Source organism: Loxodonta africana, chromosome 2 (assembly GCF_030014295.1).
Source record: "Loxodonta africana isolate mLoxAfr1 chromosome 2, mLoxAfr1.hap2, whole genome shotgun sequence".
Taxonomy (NCBI): Eukaryota; Metazoa; Chordata; class Mammalia; order Proboscidea; family Elephantidae; genus Loxodonta; species Loxodonta africana.
In genome coordinates, this window is record NC_087343.1 from 44,093,750 (window position 1) to 44,111,713 (window position 17,964).

At 36.2% G+C, this 17,964-nt stretch overlaps 1 protein-coding gene across 1 annotated transcript in view; it reads right to left on the bottom strand.

Annotated features, from left to right (window-relative positions):
- LIFR (LIF receptor subunit alpha) overlaps positions 1-17,964 on the bottom strand; it is a 52,181-nt gene that overhangs the window by 20,508 nt on the left and 13,709 nt on the right. Inside the window, exons 5-11 of the mRNA XM_010588109.3 lie at positions 13,266-13,440; positions 12,643-12,897; positions 9,892-10,021; positions 9,299-9,468; positions 6,635-6,780; positions 5,281-5,443; positions 1,028-1,098 (exon numbers count right to left, since the gene is read on the bottom strand). Coding sequence (XP_010586411.2) covers positions 1,028-1,098; positions 5,281-5,443; positions 6,635-6,780; positions 9,299-9,468; positions 9,892-10,021; positions 12,643-12,897; positions 13,266-13,440 — 1,110 coding nt within the window. The remainder of the gene's footprint in view (positions 1-1,027; positions 1,099-5,280; positions 5,444-6,634; positions 6,781-9,298; positions 9,469-9,891; positions 10,022-12,642; positions 12,898-13,265; positions 13,441-17,964) is intronic.

Sequence of the window (17,964 nt, forward strand, 5' to 3'; positions counted from 1 at the left end):
GGAATCCAATTACAACTGCTCTTATACAATCTGATATAACTCAATCATAAAGAAAAAAGAAGTCCTGATGCACGCCACAACTCAGATAAACCTTGAAAACTACTGAGTGAAATAAGACAGGTGCAAAAGGATAAATACTGTAGGATCTCGCTTATATGAAATAAGCAAATATACAGAAACTAAAAATTAGTAGAGGTTACCAGGGTGAGAAGAAAGGGAAAAGGGGAGTTTCTGCTGAAGGGGCATTGAGTTTACATCAATGGTGGTAGAATGATTTGGAAAAGGGCAGCAAGAACGGCTGCACAACTTGAAGAATGTAATTAATGTCACTGAAGCGTACGTGTAGAAATCATTGAGATGGCAAATGTTCTGTTAGATATACTTTTACCACAATAAAATTTAAAAAATTGTTTTAAAATCTGATGTAGAAAACAATTGTATGTTTTTGATGTTCACAAATCAGAGAGTAAAAAATGTAGCAACAAAAAAGTCTGCTCTAGTAGAGAAAAACTGATAAAGCATAATACAATTTATATTTTATCTAAAAAACGTTACAAAACCATGCAACTTTTTAACTGAAATAATATAACAGTTTATTTAAGGAAAACAAATTACATACAGTTTGTATAAAAAATGAGTTTCCCACTTATAGAAGAAAAAGTAACAAACACTTGTGATTCTAACTTGTAGACTTAGGCTGTGTTTCTGATTAAGGTGAAGAACATGAAATTCATTACGCTGTCAGATGCTTCGTTAAAAAAAAAAAAATTGTCTTTGAGTCGATTCCAACCCATAGCGACTCTACAGGACAGAGAACTGCCCCATAGGTTTCCAAAGCGGCTGGTGGATTCAAGCTACCCATCTCTTGATTAGCAGCTATAGCTCTTAGCCACTTTGCCACCAGGGCTTTGCAGGCCTCATAAAATCCAACTACAGACCACTCAGCTCAAATCCTAACTCCTTGATATCCAAGAAAGCAGTTTAGTATAATAGTTACTTAACTGTTCGAGAAAAATGAGATATTTACCTTCCAATAGATTATTAAATTCTTCCCATCAGAACTCCACTCTCTCCAAGTATCTGGTCCCTTTGAAGGAACTAGGAAGGAGATTTCAAAATTAGTATTTGAAGACGATTACCACAGATCCATTAATCATATCAATAATCGAGATGGTGGTACATGAAATATTTCTCTAAGTATCTAGAATTCTCAATAAAAATGTGAAGCAGCTAAGTGGCTTTCACTTGAAAAATAAGGCACATGGAAAAGCTGAGCTCTCCAACTCTGGAAAATACAAGACCCTGAGTGGGTTACAATCACCGTCAAGGCCCTACACCTCATCAGTCCTCAGGGATCTCTCTGTCTCTTGTAGTTGGACCTCCCCCTTACTCAAGTCCGCCCTCACCACACACTGGCTTCCTGCTGTTCCTCAGACATGCCAAGGACAGCTGCCTCAGGCTCTCTAAATTTTCTGTGTCTCTGCCAAGAACGCTCTTCCCCTAGATAAACACTTGGCTTGCTGCCTCACCTCCTTTATACCTCAGCTCAAATGTCACCTTATCAGCGAGGTCTTTCCTAACTACCCTATTAAAAACTGCAATTCCCTTCACCTCCCTCCCCACCTGGCTATCATTTTCTAGCCTCCCTTCTAGGTTTTTTCTTTCTCTGTGGTACTCATCACCACCTGGCAATACTATTGTATATGTGTGTGTGTTTTAAACATATTTCTAATTCTCTCTGCTATAAACTCCACTGGCAGAGCTCTGTTTTATTCACTGCTACATCCCTGGTGACCAGAACAATTCCTGACACATAACGTATCTCAATAAATATTTGTTAGCTGAGTCAATGCCTTCATCTTAATAAGGTTTAAACGTAAATAAGATGCTTCCTCTTGGCAAAAGCAGCTCAGTAGCTGAAGGCAAATGCTCCTGTGGTAGCCAGTCTCCAAAACGGCCAATGATCCATTACTCAAGCCCTGGGTAGTCCCCTCCCACCAGAGACCCCCCCAACCAGAGACGTATCACTTCTGAGACTGTGTCACTTCTGAGGCTAGGTCGTAAAAGACATTGTGACGTCTGTCTGCACTCTGTTTACTCGCTCACTTCGGAAGAAGCAAGCTACCATGTCCTGAGGACACTGACATGGTCCTATGGAGAGGCCTGCAAGGTGAAGGACTGAGGCCTCCTGCCAACAGCCATGGAGTGTGCCATCTTCACCTCTAGCCCCAGTGGAGCCTACAGCCCCAACCTGCACGCTGACTGCAATCACCAGAGACTCAAGAGCCAGAACCACTCAGCTAAGCTGCTCCTGAATTTCTGGCCCACATAAACTGTGAAATGATAGATGTTTGCTGTTCTAAGACAATGAGTTTTGGGGTAATTTGTTAACGTATCAATAATAACTGTTACATTCCTCTCTAGACTCATGTTTAGGATTCATTTGTGAGGATCCATAGAATTCTTAATACGTATTGCAAAGGTTGATGTTGTTAGGTGCCATCGAGTCAGTTACAACTCATAGCGACCCTACGTACAACAGAACAGAACACTTCCCGGTCCTGCACCATCTTCACTATTGTTGTTATGCTTAAGCCCATTGTTGCAGCCACTGTGTCAATCCATCTTGTTGAGGGTCTTCCTCTTTTTCGCTGACCCTCAAGACTTTACCAAGCATGTCCTTCTCTAGGGACTGATGCCTCCTGACAACATGTCCAAAGTATTTAAGATGCAGTCTCACCATCCTTGCTTCTAAGGAGCATTCTGGCTAGGCTTCTGCCAAGAAAGACTTGTTCCTTCTTTTGGCAGTCCATGGCATATTCAATATTCTTCGCCAGCACAATTCAAAGGCATCAATTCTTCTTCAGTCTTCCGTATTCACTGTCCAGCTTTCGCATGCATATGAAGCCACTGAAAACAACATAGCTTGGGTCAGGCACACCTTAGTCCTCAAGGTGTTATCTTTGCTTTTTAACACTTTAAAGAGGTTTTTTACAGCCAATTTGCCCAATGCAACGTGTCTTTGGATTTCTTGACTGCTCCTTCCACAGGTGTTGATTGTAGATCCAAGTAAAATAAAATCCTTGACAACTCCAGTCTTTTTTCTGTTTATCATAACGTTGCTTATTGGTCCAGTTGTGAGGATTTCTGTTTTCTTTATGTTGAGGTATAATCCATACTGAAGGCTGTGGTCTTTGATCTTCAGCAGTAAGTGCTTCAAGTCCTCTTCACTTTCAGCAAGCAAGGCTGTGTCATCTGCATAATGCAGGTTGTTAATGAGTCTCCCTCCAATCCTGATGCCCTGTTCTTCATAGAGTCCAGCTTCTCGGATTATTTGCTCAGCATACAGATTCAATAGGTATAGTGAATGGATACAACCCTGACACACACCCTCATTGACTTTAAACCATGCATTATCCCCTTGTTCTGTTTGACTGCGTCCTGATCTATGTACAGGTTCCTCATGAGCACAATTAAGTGTTCTGGAATTCCCACTCTTCGCAATGTTATCCATAATTTGTTATGATCCACACAGTTGAATGCATCTGCATAGTCAATAAAACACAGATCAACATCTTTCTGGTATTCTCTGCTTTCGGCCAGGATCCATCTGACATCAAGAATGACATTCCTTGTTCCAAGTCCTCTTCTGAATCCAGCCTGATTTTCTGGCAGTTCCCTGTCAACATACTGCTGCAGCAGTTTTTGAATGACTTTCAGCAAAATTTTACTTGCCTGTGATATTAATGATATTGTCAGATAATTTCCACATTTGGTTGGATCACCTTTCTTGGGGATAGGCATAAATATGGATCTCTTCCAGTTTGCTGGCCAAGTAGCTGTCTTCCAAATTTCCTAGTATAGATGAGTGAACACTTCCAGCACTGCATCCATCTGCTGAAACATCTCAACTGGTACTCCGTCAATTGCTGAAGCCTTGTTTTTCTCCAATGCCTTCAGTGCAGCTTGGACTTCTTCTTTCAGTACCATCAGTTGCTGATAATATGCCACCTCCTGAAATGGTTGAACGTTGACCAATTCTTTTTGGTATAGTGACTCTACGTATTACTTCCATCTTCTTTTGATGCTTCCTGCGTCATTTAATATTTTCCCTGTACAATCTTTCAATATCGCAATTTGAGGTTTCAAGTTTTTCTTCCCTTCTTGCAGCTTGAGAAATGCCTAGCATGTTCTTTCCTTTTGGTTTTCTAACTGCAGGTCTTTGCACATGTCATTATAATATTTTACTTTGTCTTCCTGAGCTTCCCTTTGAATTTTCTGTTCAGCTCTTTTACTTCATCATTTCTTCCTTTTGCTTTAGCTACTCAAAACTCAACAGCAAGTTTCAGTCTCTTCTGACATCCACTTTGGTCTTTTCTTTCTTCTCCGTCTTTTTAATGACCTCTTTCTTTCATCACGTATGATGTCCTTGATGTCATTTCACAACTCGTCTGGTCTTTGGTCATTAGTGTCCAATGCATCAAATCCATTCTTGAGATGCTCTCTAAATTCAGGTGAGATACACTCGAGGTTGTACTTTGGCTCTTGTGGACTTGGTTTAATTTTCTATTTTCATGGGAGAGGCAAAATCTGAATTAACGTCTACCATTTTTGCTTTACTATTTGTTAATTTTTCTGGAAGAAATTCTCATATTCTCTATATTACATAGTGCAAACAAAACTTTTACTATCTTTTGTTGGATGATTCCTGAAAATTACACCTATATCTAAGTTTTGTTTTAAAGCTAACATCTGGTTATTTAAGGATAGAATCCCATTTTCTTTGGAAATTAATATACCTGGAAATCCACCTACCTGATTTATACCTATGTTGGCCTATGTATACTATAGAAAGTGACTGTCAAGGTCTTTTAGCCCCATCCTTGTCTTAGGCTTAGGTCCCATATAAAAATTCTAATGATTTTTATTATTAATTGCTTTCTTAAAAGGCAATCTAAACACAGTATTAAAATCCCAGTGAAAGTAATTCTTACTACAATTTCAAGTTTCATATCCTATGCAATGTTTTAATTCAGGTGCAACCCTATTGTAGCTAGGGTAACCTCAGCCTTTCACACATTATGCATTTTTCCTTATTATTCCAAAACTTTTAAAACCACCCGTTAAAATGTCTGTATAATATGTTATTAACGGTATTACACAATTTATCTAACCATTCTCCTCCTTTCAGGCACTTTGGTGACACTTTCAAAAAAAAAAAGTTGTAAAACGTCTAGACGCACGATAATCATTAGCCGTAAAATCACTTGGTTAACTTACTGGCTTCTGTGGTTAGGTGCTGTTTTTCAATGGTCCAGCTGCTCCATTTCCAGAATGTTTCAGTAGAACAACGAATCCGAAAAGTATAATTAGTATATGGACTTAACTTGCCTACGACAACGAAATAGCTTGAATCTTCTACTCCTTTGACCGTGACATTCCGCTGTTAGAAAACAAATCAATGCACGAATACATTTACATACGAAAACAGTTTTTAAAGGAAAACCTCCCAAATATTTAACATAAGTCCACTGAAAGTCCATGAGTTTGAATATATAACACTGAAAACAATTCAACCACTGTAATATTTTAATTCTTATATACATGCCAAGTCAGTCAAATTATGCTGTTGTAATGGCAATAAACAAAATTAGGGTGTCTTTTTAATCCAAAAAATGGATCTAAGTATTATCGGTCAATTAAATTATGCAGAGATGATCATAAATTTTTTTTAAAACCTTCTGAATCATCAGTCAGTGGCTAATCCAATAAACCTTAACATAATTTCATAATGTGAGATGGCCTTGAGGATTTAATAGATTATTGATATGATACTTGAATGAAGTTTCTTTAAGGCAGGCATCATCTCTTATGGATCTTTTTATATGTCCCTTGGAATCACTAGGATGGTGCTAAAACACGAAGTAAATATTCAATAAGTACTTACTTAAAAAAATAAAAATGAAGCAACTCTAAGTAAATTTGAGATTTGTATGTTTTAGGAAAAGCTCTGAGCTCCTAATTACTTATTACAAAGAAGCTTTTTGAGTTACATTTTGCAGTTTTGAGTAATTTCCTAGAAATCATCAGTACATTTCCAAATGAATATTCAATTGCAGTATCATTTATTTTGGACCTACCACAAATTGTAAGATAGTACAGTATAAAGTCAACCTAAATAATTAAAATGTATTAAAAAGTCATGTTTTGACTTATAATTACCAATTATAATTATAACTTGCTCCCATTGCTGCACTCTGTGGTTTTAAAAATCACTTCTACTTGCTGGTGCTGGTTAGTTCATTAACTGCTGCTAAAGGCTACAGCAAAAACTACTTATTCATTCACAAATGTACTGAATACTAGCTACGTGCCAGGTACTATACTAAACCTGGGAACACTGTGAGTAATAAAAGTCAAACTTATGTTCTATAATATTCAGTCTTATAACTGTTTTTGAATGCTAAATATAATGCTGTTATTACATTGATATATAACGCCTGTTCTTAGTAAATCACAACAATAAATAATCTGAAATTTCATACACATCAATTTACTTGACTCTTTTTGAAAACTCAGTGTTTTACCCAAAATAACCTCAAAGGAAACGTATACAAGAATGAATCATACTCACCAGTTCTTGTACTGAATTGCTTTTAGTAATTTCAACTTGACATAAAAGATGCATCTTTGCAAAGTTGCCTTGTAAGTACCAAGAAAGGCTAACAGCTGTTGAATTAGTATCCTTCACTTTAAATGAAGTAGGAGTATGGGGATAAACTGCAAATAAAATTTTAAAGATTACTTAAAATTTTATTTAAAGGTTACAAGCTATTTTCTAATATAACAAAACAGGATAAAAGAAAACAAATCAAGAAAGGTATCATTACATCTTTACATCAACAATATTCTACCCAGTATTTGTGGAATAGGAGCTCTGGTGAACACACAGTTAAGCTCTTGGCTGCTAACTGAAAGGTAGGTGATTTGACCTCATTTAGTAGCTTTGTCGGAGAAAGACCTGGCAATCTACTTCTGCAAAAATTACAGCTAAGAAAACCCTATGGGGCAGTTCTACTCTGTCACACAGGGTTGCCATGGATCAAAATCGACTCGATGGCACCTAAAAACGTTTGTGCAATCCACAAACCTTATATTTACTGCTAACATCATGCCGGATTTTTTTCAAGAACCAACGATACTTGAGGTTCTCCACCGGGATTGGGAGTATTAAAAGGTAGTAAGTCTCTACCTTTAAGGAACTTCTAATTCACTTGGAGAATGACAAGCAAGCAAGAAAGAACACAAACAAGTGTTATATATGCTAAGTGCTAAATGAGTGGTACAAATATTAACTGTTAACAGAATTTGAATATGAGTGTAGGAGAGAAGGTCTTAGAGTAAAGATGGGACTTAACATGAGCTTTGAAGGAAGGATCAGACTAAAATTGGCAAGATGGGTGCAGAAAAGCATTTTAGGTAAGGTACTGGCAAGAGTGAACTACAGCGAAGCAAACTGCACATCACGGTGGTGACAGTGCTTACGCCAACTTGAGTGGTAGGAAATAATCAGGTGGGGAAGTAAGCTTGTAAAGGCAGACAAATACATATAAGTACTACCACTCAAATATAAAATGTAGCTGTCCTGACCTTAAGAAAAATCAGGAAACAAAAATGGCTGGAAGGAAGAATTGTAAAGGTGGTATTTTTTAAAAACGCAACAGACCATCTAACTAATCACTTGTTGTTAGGTGCTGCTGAGTCGATTTTGACTCATAGTCACCCCATGTGACAGAGCAGTAAGTTTCTCATGGAAACCCTGGTGGCATAGTGGTTAAGTGCTACGGCTGCTAACCAAAGGGTCAGCAGTTCGAATCCACCAGGCGCTCCTTGGAAACTCTATAGGGCGGTTCCACTCTGTCCTATAGTGTCACTATGAGTCAGAACTGACTCGACGGCACTGGGTTTCATCTGTTTTTATAATCTTTACGCAGACAGATTGTCAAGACTTTCTTCCATGGAGCTGCTAGGTAGGTTCAAACTGCCAATTTTTCAGGTAGCAGCCAAGCTCTTAACCATTTGTGCCACCAGGCGACACCGTAATGGCCTTTCCACTGTCAGTCTCCAAGGGATGGCCCCTACGCTATTTCTTTCTGCACAGAGCCTAGCACGAAGTTAATGTGCATGGAGTTACCATAAGAATGAATGGAGAAGAGACTGACCACATTTTATTCTTATTTTGCGCTACATGCCAATAAGCTTGGTAAAAATTCACAAATCAGCAGCAATAAAAAGGAACAAATTATTGTACATGCAACAACTTAGATGCATCTCAAGGATATTATTCTCAGTAAAAAATGCTGATCTCAAAAGGTCATATACTCTATATAACATTCTCAAACTGACAAGCAATAAAGGACAGATTAGTGGTTTTCAAGGGACAGGGAGAAGAGAGAGTGAGTGTGTGTGTGTGCATGTGTGTGGTGCTAAAAGGGTAGCAGAGGACTTTTTTGTGGTGATACAACAGTTCTGTATCTTGATGGCAGTTGTGGTTACGTGAATCTATACGTGGGATCAAATTGTATGATTTGATCTATAAACAAAATAAAAACTCATTGCTGTTGGGTTGATTCTAACTCATAGCAACCCTACAGGACAGAGTAGAACTGCCCCACCGGGTTTCAAGGCTATAAACCTTTACACAAGCAGACTGACACATCTTTTTCTCCATGGAGTTGCTGGTGGCTTTGAACCACCAAGTTTTGGTTTGTAGTCAAGCACTTAACCACTATGCCACCAAACTGCATAAAACTGTAGACACAAATACGTGCACATACAAATGTAAGTGAAAACTGAATAAAGTCAGTAGTATTGTTAACAGCACTATACAACTGTCAATGTCCTGGTTTTGACACTGTACTACAGTTATATAAGGTGTCACCATCAGGGAAAGCTTCGTGAAGGATTCTTGGAACTCTAAGCACCATTTTTGCAAACACCTATGAGTCTACAATTTAAAATAAAACGTTTTTAAAAACTGGACAATTTTTTTTTTTTAGAACCTATTAGAGCCACTGTGGTTTCTATAAAAATGCTTAAATCATATTTTTATTTTAAACAGAATGGTGAAAGTAGAAATTTTACATTTTAAAGATTTTTAAATAAAATTTACAGTTAATATTAAATAACTATAAAGGAAACAGTCCAAAGTAATCCCTAAAAGCACTTTTCATAAACATCAAGATGTTCTGCCACTTCTAAAGTGATTTTTAAGACACTGGTTTATGAAGCAGCTTACCTCTTTTAGTTATGTTGACTAAAATTGTTGATTCTGATTGACCCAAAGGATTGCGAGCATTCAAAGTAAAATTATATATTTCCCAATTTGGAATCATTTGAAAGAACAACTGATAGCTTATATCTGCGGGATCTTCAGCTCTTTTAAATGTAACATTTTTTCCTGAAAAACTGAATTAAAAGAGCAATAAAAAAAAATGTTAAAATAAGTTCAAAATGGCATGAGATAAATACTGTAGCAAATTTCTAATAATTTTTTTAAAAAGTGTACACTTCTAATTACAGACATACTACATACTCATAGAAGAAATATTTAAGATACAGGAAGTAAAGAGAAAACAAAAATGACCCATAGGCCCACTCTCCAGGAACAGTCTCTATATCAGGGCGTTCTTTCTTCCAAGCTTTTAAAAAAGGGAGCAAGAAAATGTATTTAAATTGCAGCAGTGACAGTTACGCAATTTTATATGGCATGCTTGGTTGTGTACCTTGCTCGCAATATAAATGAAATACAGCATTTTTCTATATCATTTAACATCTTTCCAACACACACCTCACCATTTAAGTTTTACATTCTTTCACAATTACCCTTACCTTTCAAATAAAGTGTAACTTGTGTTGTGCGGGCCCAACAATCCTGTAGGTCTTCCTGGGTTCCAAGTGCATATGATCTCCTTTAAATCACGTGTCTCACAATTTAGTTTCTGAGGAATATCAGGTGGATCTAATGGGGAAAAAAAAAGTAGTTACTTAGTATTTTCCCTGAAGATGTAGTATTTTATAAATGTTAGTCACATTTTGTACAATTCCCTTAAAAAGGAAATAATTTACTGTTTGTATTTTGCTTTCAAACAATACAGGAATTTTATCATTCTTTGTATAGCATGTTTTGTCAGAGTTGATATTACCTTAGAAATGATGGGTAAAAACATACTAAAGAGTGATGTTTAGCTTGTTTGGAAACTCCCCAATAGCAACCTGAAGAGATCAACTGTTACTTTTTTCCCTGGAATTCTATTTCAGAGTTGACCAAATCTCTCAAACAAACCTGTGTTTAACAAGTTAATTCAGAAAAATTTTAAGTTTAAAGTATTAACATCTATCATCTATATACTGTGATCAGAAAAGAAATACTAAATCATGTTAGACGCTAACATAAGTCACATTACAAGTTTCAAAGTTCTTACATAAGTTATAAAAAAAAAAAGTTATAAGGACTATTATTTACAAAGTAAAACTGCTGATAAAGTTCTACATCACCATATATTCAAATTGCCTGCTTCTCTTTTGTTGTTTTGCTTTTTACTGTAACAGTTCTCTCTGGCTCTGTAAGGCCCGGCTACAAAAAGAAAACAGGTTTTTTTGTGTGTGTGTGTGTGTGTGTGTGTGTGTGTGTGTGTGTGAGACCTTTAAAGTGGTCATGCGTGTACTGCAGTCTGACACTGCTGACTGCAGAAACTGCTATTTCTGTAATCATGTCGAACCCACATAGGACAGAAACTAATATTTCCTATAGTTCATATTTACCCAAATGATCGAAAAGGTAAAAGGTTTTGTTTCTCCTTTTAATAATCTACTTGTTGAAATGTTCTGTAAAATAATTTTATAGTTTTTTAAAAAACACATTTTTAAAACAGTCCTTAGTTTATCAGCCAAGACTTAGAAAATTTCGCATACCTTCCCCAGAGATAAGAACACCATCTTTCAATGACATTTTAGATATTAAGAGGAATAATGGATGCTTTTATAAAAAAAAAAAAAAAATTTTTCTTTTTTTTATATAAAGTTTAACAATTTGACAAGCATTACCATGCTTATTTTGAAAATTATTTTAAATCTAAGAACGAACTTTCAGCCAACTTTATTAAAAACACACACCAAATAATTTGAATATATTTAAACTGCTGGATATTTTAGGACTTGGCAGAAATATAAGGTGAAATACTTAAAATTCAAATAACAAAAGGTATCTGAAATGAATTGATTTTCTTCTCAAAGAAATTAACTTACAAAAGAATCAACTGAAGCTAAATATAAGGTCTATATATGTTAAAAACGACTGTATTTCTACACACCAGCAAACAGAAAATTTAAAAAACAAAGCCATTTTTAAAAAAGCACTAGAAAATATTAAACATCTAGGAATAAATTTACCAAAAGAAAGAGCCTTCTCTCACTGAGATAAACCAAAGACCTAAATAAATGGAGGCATACACCATGTTCAGGGTTTAGAAGACTCAATATCATAAAAATGAACACTCTCCAAAATTGATCTATAGATTTAATGTAATCCCAATCAAAATTCCAGCAGCTTTTGATTGTGTGTGTGTGTGTGTGTAGAGAGAAAGTGACACACTGATTCTAAAATTCTTTTCAATCTTTTCAATAAATGGTGGGTTACAGGGATATCCATATGCGAAAGAAAATGAATTCTAACCCATACCTCAAACCATAAAAACCTACTCTCGTAAGTTTCTAAAAAGCTACCTCTAAAAGGAATGCTACTGTTGCTCCTGAGTTGAGAAATACCGAACAATATTTCAACCTTCAAACACTGTAAGTGAAGGTTAAATTATAAACTAAACGGGTTTGTTTTTGTACTGTGATAAACGGTTAGAGTACGCTTAGAAAGCAAAGAAATGAACACAGGGAATATTCTCACCTTTTACATTTTCCATTTTTTTCTTCCATACCTTTAATGGATACCTCACTTTTTGGTATCACTAGCAGTTACCACAAAAGGAGGAGACGGAAAACTATAAAATTTAGATCTAAAAACTAAATAATGTGTGGACATTCAACATAAGTCACGTAGGTAGGGCAGTCCACTATGACAACCTTTGGAAATGTCATCGAATGTTACAACTTTAGAAGCGTTCATGTTAACAAAGACACCCCAGACTTATGGAGCACACATTACATAAAGAACACATCACATAAAGAATAAGTCTTCCTCTCACCCTTGTCCTCCAGCCACCCTCCTCTCCTCAAATGGATTATTTAAAGATGATGCTATTGAAAGATTTTGTGTAAAAATAATTACGGTTTCTTTAATTAAGAAACTTAAAAAGGTGTATTTTAGCTGGCTGGTAAATTAATTTATATAAAGTAATTCCTAATTTAACAATTTAGGATCAAAAAATGTTATATACCAATGACTCTTGACTCAACAAAGCTGTGAACTAAGAATTTAAACAAAAAATTAGCTGGATGTTCCAAATCTTGTTATAAAACCTACAAAGAACAAAGAAATAAGGAAGAAACAAAATCACTCTCCAGAAAAAGGATTAAGGCTTTCAGGAGGACCAAAAGCATCAGGAACGCTCTTTAATATTATATACTTACATCCTGCAAAAATAACTGTTCCAACCAGGTTGGTGTCTGTTGTGAAAACCACATTTGTTCCACTAGTTGGAGAAACAGAAATATTATAGATCTTGATTGCAACATTTTCTCCATCGAGATGGATAAGGGAGCACTTTTCTTTGCCAAACTGTGCTAATATGACTTTTTCTTGAATTACACAACAAACTGTTACATCTGAGCCTACGAGTACCACTTTGTCTTCAGGAAAAACCTTAGGCTGATAATCAGGTGACCCTAGAAAGAACAAAAGAATTACAAATACTTTAGAGATCTTTTCCCATAATGGGCTTTTTTAATTAAAATAAAGATTGTTTATTGCTTTTATAATAGTTGTTGTGTGCTGTCAAGTCAATTCTGACTCACGGAGGCCCTAGAGGACAGAGTAGATTTGCCCCACAGGGTTTCCAAGGAGCAGATGATGGATTTGACCTGCCAACCTTTTGGTTAGCAGTCTGAGCTCTTACCCACTTTGCCACTAAGGTTCCTTATAATAGTTAGCCCACTATATACAAAATACGTTGTTAGATGCTTTGTAAGAGTGGTAGCCTGAAGATAAGGTATGCCCACCCCAAACAAAAAAATTCTTTAAATATAAAGCTTACAAGAAATGTTCTTCACTGGGCTCCAGTCACTCCACTCTTTGTGACCGGAGAAATGAAGATCATCAATGTAGCACCTCATTCTCACATAATGAGTGACACACTCCAAGGGCATGTCTGAGGTCCAACTCCAGTGGTGAAGTGTATCTTTACCATTCAGAGTTGTATTGTGGGTCATCTAAAAATGAACACAAACACAAAAGGAAATTTCTGAACAGTGATATGCCCTCCTTTCCTTTAGGATTAAAAAGCATAATAGACTGTTTTTAATCAGCAGATAGTTGTAAAATTATCTCAGTTTTCTATAATGCGTAACAGAAGAGTTATAGTAAAAATAATCATGATTCATTAGTTTACTTCTTCACCTTTAGGCCCTAGCACATCATCATACAAGATGTTGATATTCCTAAATGTTCAATCAGTACCTATTGCCTAAGTAATCTTCATTTCTCGTGGAGAGAAAATAACTAATGGGCTGAGACTTAAAGTCAAAGGGAAGAACTGTAGTTCAAAAAAAACGATAAATTATTGTTTTAGATTAAATTTTTTATACAGCCATTATATATTCCTAAATATGAACCTTATAACGATACGAATAAATAGTAATCTCAACTGTAAGAAATGGGTAAGATTAAAATCAAATACTGAGAATCTACTATAAGGTACCTTGGGATTTCCAGGTAAAAACAGCATATTATACAAACGCATTTCCTTCTCTCTTCCCTCCTGAAATCCCTCTAAAACAAGAATAAGGAGATGATTTTAAAGGCCTAGATGCACAGGGACAAAACAAGAGAAGAAACCACACTAAAATTCTGGAATCTGAAAAGTGAATGGACAATCGTAGCGGATGTGGAAGACCTAGGAAAGCTGAATTGTAACCTTCCAGTGGGAAAGCCAGGAAACAACTTGATTTTTCTCATAGAAATGCCCAGTAGGCTCAGAAAGTGGCAATACCAGGTTGCTCTGGAAGGGCAGGGTGAAGGTACACCTCAAAACGGGAAGAATGAAAGTTCTTTGAAGATATGTTAGAGATAGCCAGATCCCCTCTGGCACTCTATGCTACTAAGGTGCTACCCTTCTTTAGCTTGCACAATGGAGATTTATACTCTGGAAAAGTAAAACACAGTATCTCTGGATTGAAAGATGTAAGAAAGAGTTGAGAGTGAGGAATACCATCAAAAAACAGGGGGAATGCTAAACTATGCATTCTGAAGGCTGAGACACTCTTGACTTTTTCCCCTACTCAGCTCCCAGGATACTGGTAGCCAAGCTCATACTCACCAGGCAGGAGTCTGAACAAACTTTTCTGAGACATATAAGCAGGTAAAGACAAAATACCTAAGATAACATTACAGGTTCACTAACTACACAGCCCAGCGTAATCAACCTATATTGAAGCCCCCATCAGCAAGGCCCAATAGAGAAACACAAAAGTTCCAATCAGATCTTTTATTTTTTAAGAGCCCCTTACTTAAACATGAACAGCAACCAGGGTTGCCAAAACATGGAGAGAAAAAAAAAAAAAAACTAATTTAAAAGTTAAAAGAACAAAATGAAGACAAAAAAAAAAAAAAAAACCCTTGAAGTAACAGACCTTTCAGAAAGAAGACAAAACAAAAATCATATACTCAAGAGATAATATACTGCATCCATGAAACAAAAATAGGATACATTTAAAAAAAAAAAAAGGAAAAGGGATGCTTCATAAATTTAAAAATATAGTAGTAAAAATTCAAGATACAGTTTAGGAAAAGTTTCTCAGAAAATAGAGCAAAAGACTGATGGAAAATAGGAAAGATAAGACAATTAGAGGACCAGTCTGAGGGGTCCAATTTCTAAATAACAGAAGTTGTATGAAAACAGGAGAAAATTGAAAAAAGGAAATCAAAGAAATAAAATTTCCCAGAGCTGACAGGTGTTTCCAGATTTAAAGAGACCCAATATGTGTCCAGCACAACAAAAGAAGACAGGTTCACATAAGAAACAATGGAACAATGTCTTCAAAATCTTGAGGGGAAATTTTTCCAATCTAGGATTCTATATCCAACTAAACTAGTGACCATGTGTGAATGCAGATATTTTCAGAAATGCAATGTCTTAATGTAGTTGTCTGGCAGCATTTTACACTCCCATCAGCAGTGTATGAAAGTTTTAATTGCTCTGGACTCTCTCAATATTTGGAACTGACCGTCTTTTCACTTTTGTTGGTAATAGCAGTCTCAGCTATTTCCCATAATCTGTTATACAAACTATGTGAGCTCTTATGTTAAAAGGGTTGGGAAGCAAGTCAGAAGGCCCTCAGAGAGATTCAGTAACAAAGCCAAAACTGATAAAATACCTACTGTGCTTGAATATTTTGAGAGGTGATTTATACAACATGGAAAAAAATTTAGAACTGAATTAGTAAAACAAAGAAAACTTAAAAAAAAAAGACAACACAAGAAGTTGTATAAAAAAGGTAACAGAATATACAACTTCGCTCAGCAGTAAATAGTGTTTACATAACTATAACACAAACAATGACTACCGGCTGGCCAAAAATTATATAGTTATATTGGAAGAATGCGAGGAGACAGGAAAACAAAGCGTGTGTGTGCGTGCATGTGCACGCGCATGTGTGTGTGCACTTGGAGGTTGGGGCAAGGGAGTTAAGAGAGCTAAATTCTCGCTGTCTACCGTGGGAAATTAGTAACACTGCTCAAAACTACAAAAACAAAATCAAGAAATAAAAACACGTAACAAAAGAAATGAGCTAGAAGAGTTGAAAGCAGTTGTTTCCACAGAGAAAAATTATGGGCCACAATACCCATAATTCCCAGGGCATCAGTCACACCATGGTCTATGCAATATACAGTTCCCGTGGCTGTACACAGGGGCCGTGGGCAGAATTGTCAAATACCTTATAAATGAAATACTACTGCATAGTCTTTTAGAGCTTTGAACTATTATAAAATGACTGAATGTAAGCAATTCTCACTTAAAGATATTGATATTAATAACATAATTATAAACAAAAATGTCAAATTTTACTATGGACCTGGGTCGTTTTTCCTCTTGAATTTCCCTTTTTTAATTAATTAGTTCTCTATTTTTCTTTACTTTGACTATATTTCCTCTTAGAAAGTTTGTTCTTCAATGATTATATTCCTAAAAGTAGGGAATCACTATCTTGCCATTGCTGACTTGTCAAGGGTTTTGTGGTAATGAGTAATGTGGTCTTAGAAAAATAATTCCTTTATCTTTTATTTCACCCAAACTTCAAAGAGTATATCCCTCTAATTTTAGTATCCTTAAAGTGGCAAAGTGGTTAAGGGGTTGGCTGCTAACCAAAAGGTCAGCAGTGTGAATCCACTGGCCGCTCCTTGGAAACCATATGGGGCGGTTCTACTCTGTCCTATAGTGTCGCTATGAGTCAGAATAGGCTTGACAACAATTTTTTTTTAAGTTAGTTTTTTTAAAAAAAGTCAACTAGTCTCCAAAAGAAATAATAAGAACTAATATTTGTTTAGCAGCTTCACAAATATCACCAAATCATTTACCTTTTGGACCCTAGGGTATGAATTATCACCACTTTAAAGGTGAGAAAAGGTTTTAGGAAGTCACCCTAAGCCAGTTAGCAGAAACTGTGGAATGTAAAATGTTATACCATTAAAAAAAATAGTTAAGCAATAAGATTTTAACCAAGTAGTAGTTTTAAGACAACAATGATGCCGCTACATCAAAGCTAACTGCAAAACTAGATTCACAGACAAGAATTGCCACTAGAATTTAAGAAAAGAGAGTATTTTATTTAAGAATCAAAGAAAAGAGGCTTTAATGAGGATGGGCTTTAAAATAAAGGGTAGGATTTGACGTGGGTCTTGAAATGTAGGTTCATTTTGCATAGGTGAAAAGTAAAAGGAGAGCATTTTAAATGAAAAACAGACTTGAACCAAAGTGCCTGGGCTCAAATCCTGGCTCCACCACTTAATGTATCCACAACTCTGTATCTTCATCTGTAAAATGGGGGTGATAATAATAGTACCTCCCCTCATGGGGCTGTTGTGAGGATTAAAAGAATTAACAAGAATGGCCATCCAAGGTACAACAACTGGTCTCTATTAACCTGGAGCAATGGAAGGAGGAGAGTCAGGAATAGGAGGAGGAAATGGAATGTGTGGCTAATTGCCTCCACAAACACCTGCCTCCTTTGCCATGAGACCAGAAGAACTGGATGATGCCCAGCTACCAATACTGAACATTTTGAACAAAGATTCTACAGAGGACTCCTGATCAAAAGAAGGAAAACGCAGAACAGAATTTCAAATCCTCACGTAATCCAGACTCTCTGGAGCCATGGAGGCTGGATAAACCCCTGAAACTATTGCCCTGAAATAACCTTAAACCAAAAATACCCCTGAAGTCTTCTTTAAATAAAACAATGGTTTCGCTTGATTAATAAAGAACGTCTGCCTTTAGCACTGTACACTTTTAAGAACTATCTATATGGGATTAAACTGACAATAGCAACTGGAAAGATTAGACAGGAAACTTAGGGGGCAGTAAGTTTATGTTGATGGGGGAGGAACAACTCAGAAAAGGAGGGTGAAAATGGTTGCACAACTTGAAGAATGTAGTCAACGTCACTGAATTGTACACGCAGAAAACATCGGTTTATGTTTTGCTGTGTATATTGTGAACAACAAAAAAATATAATAAA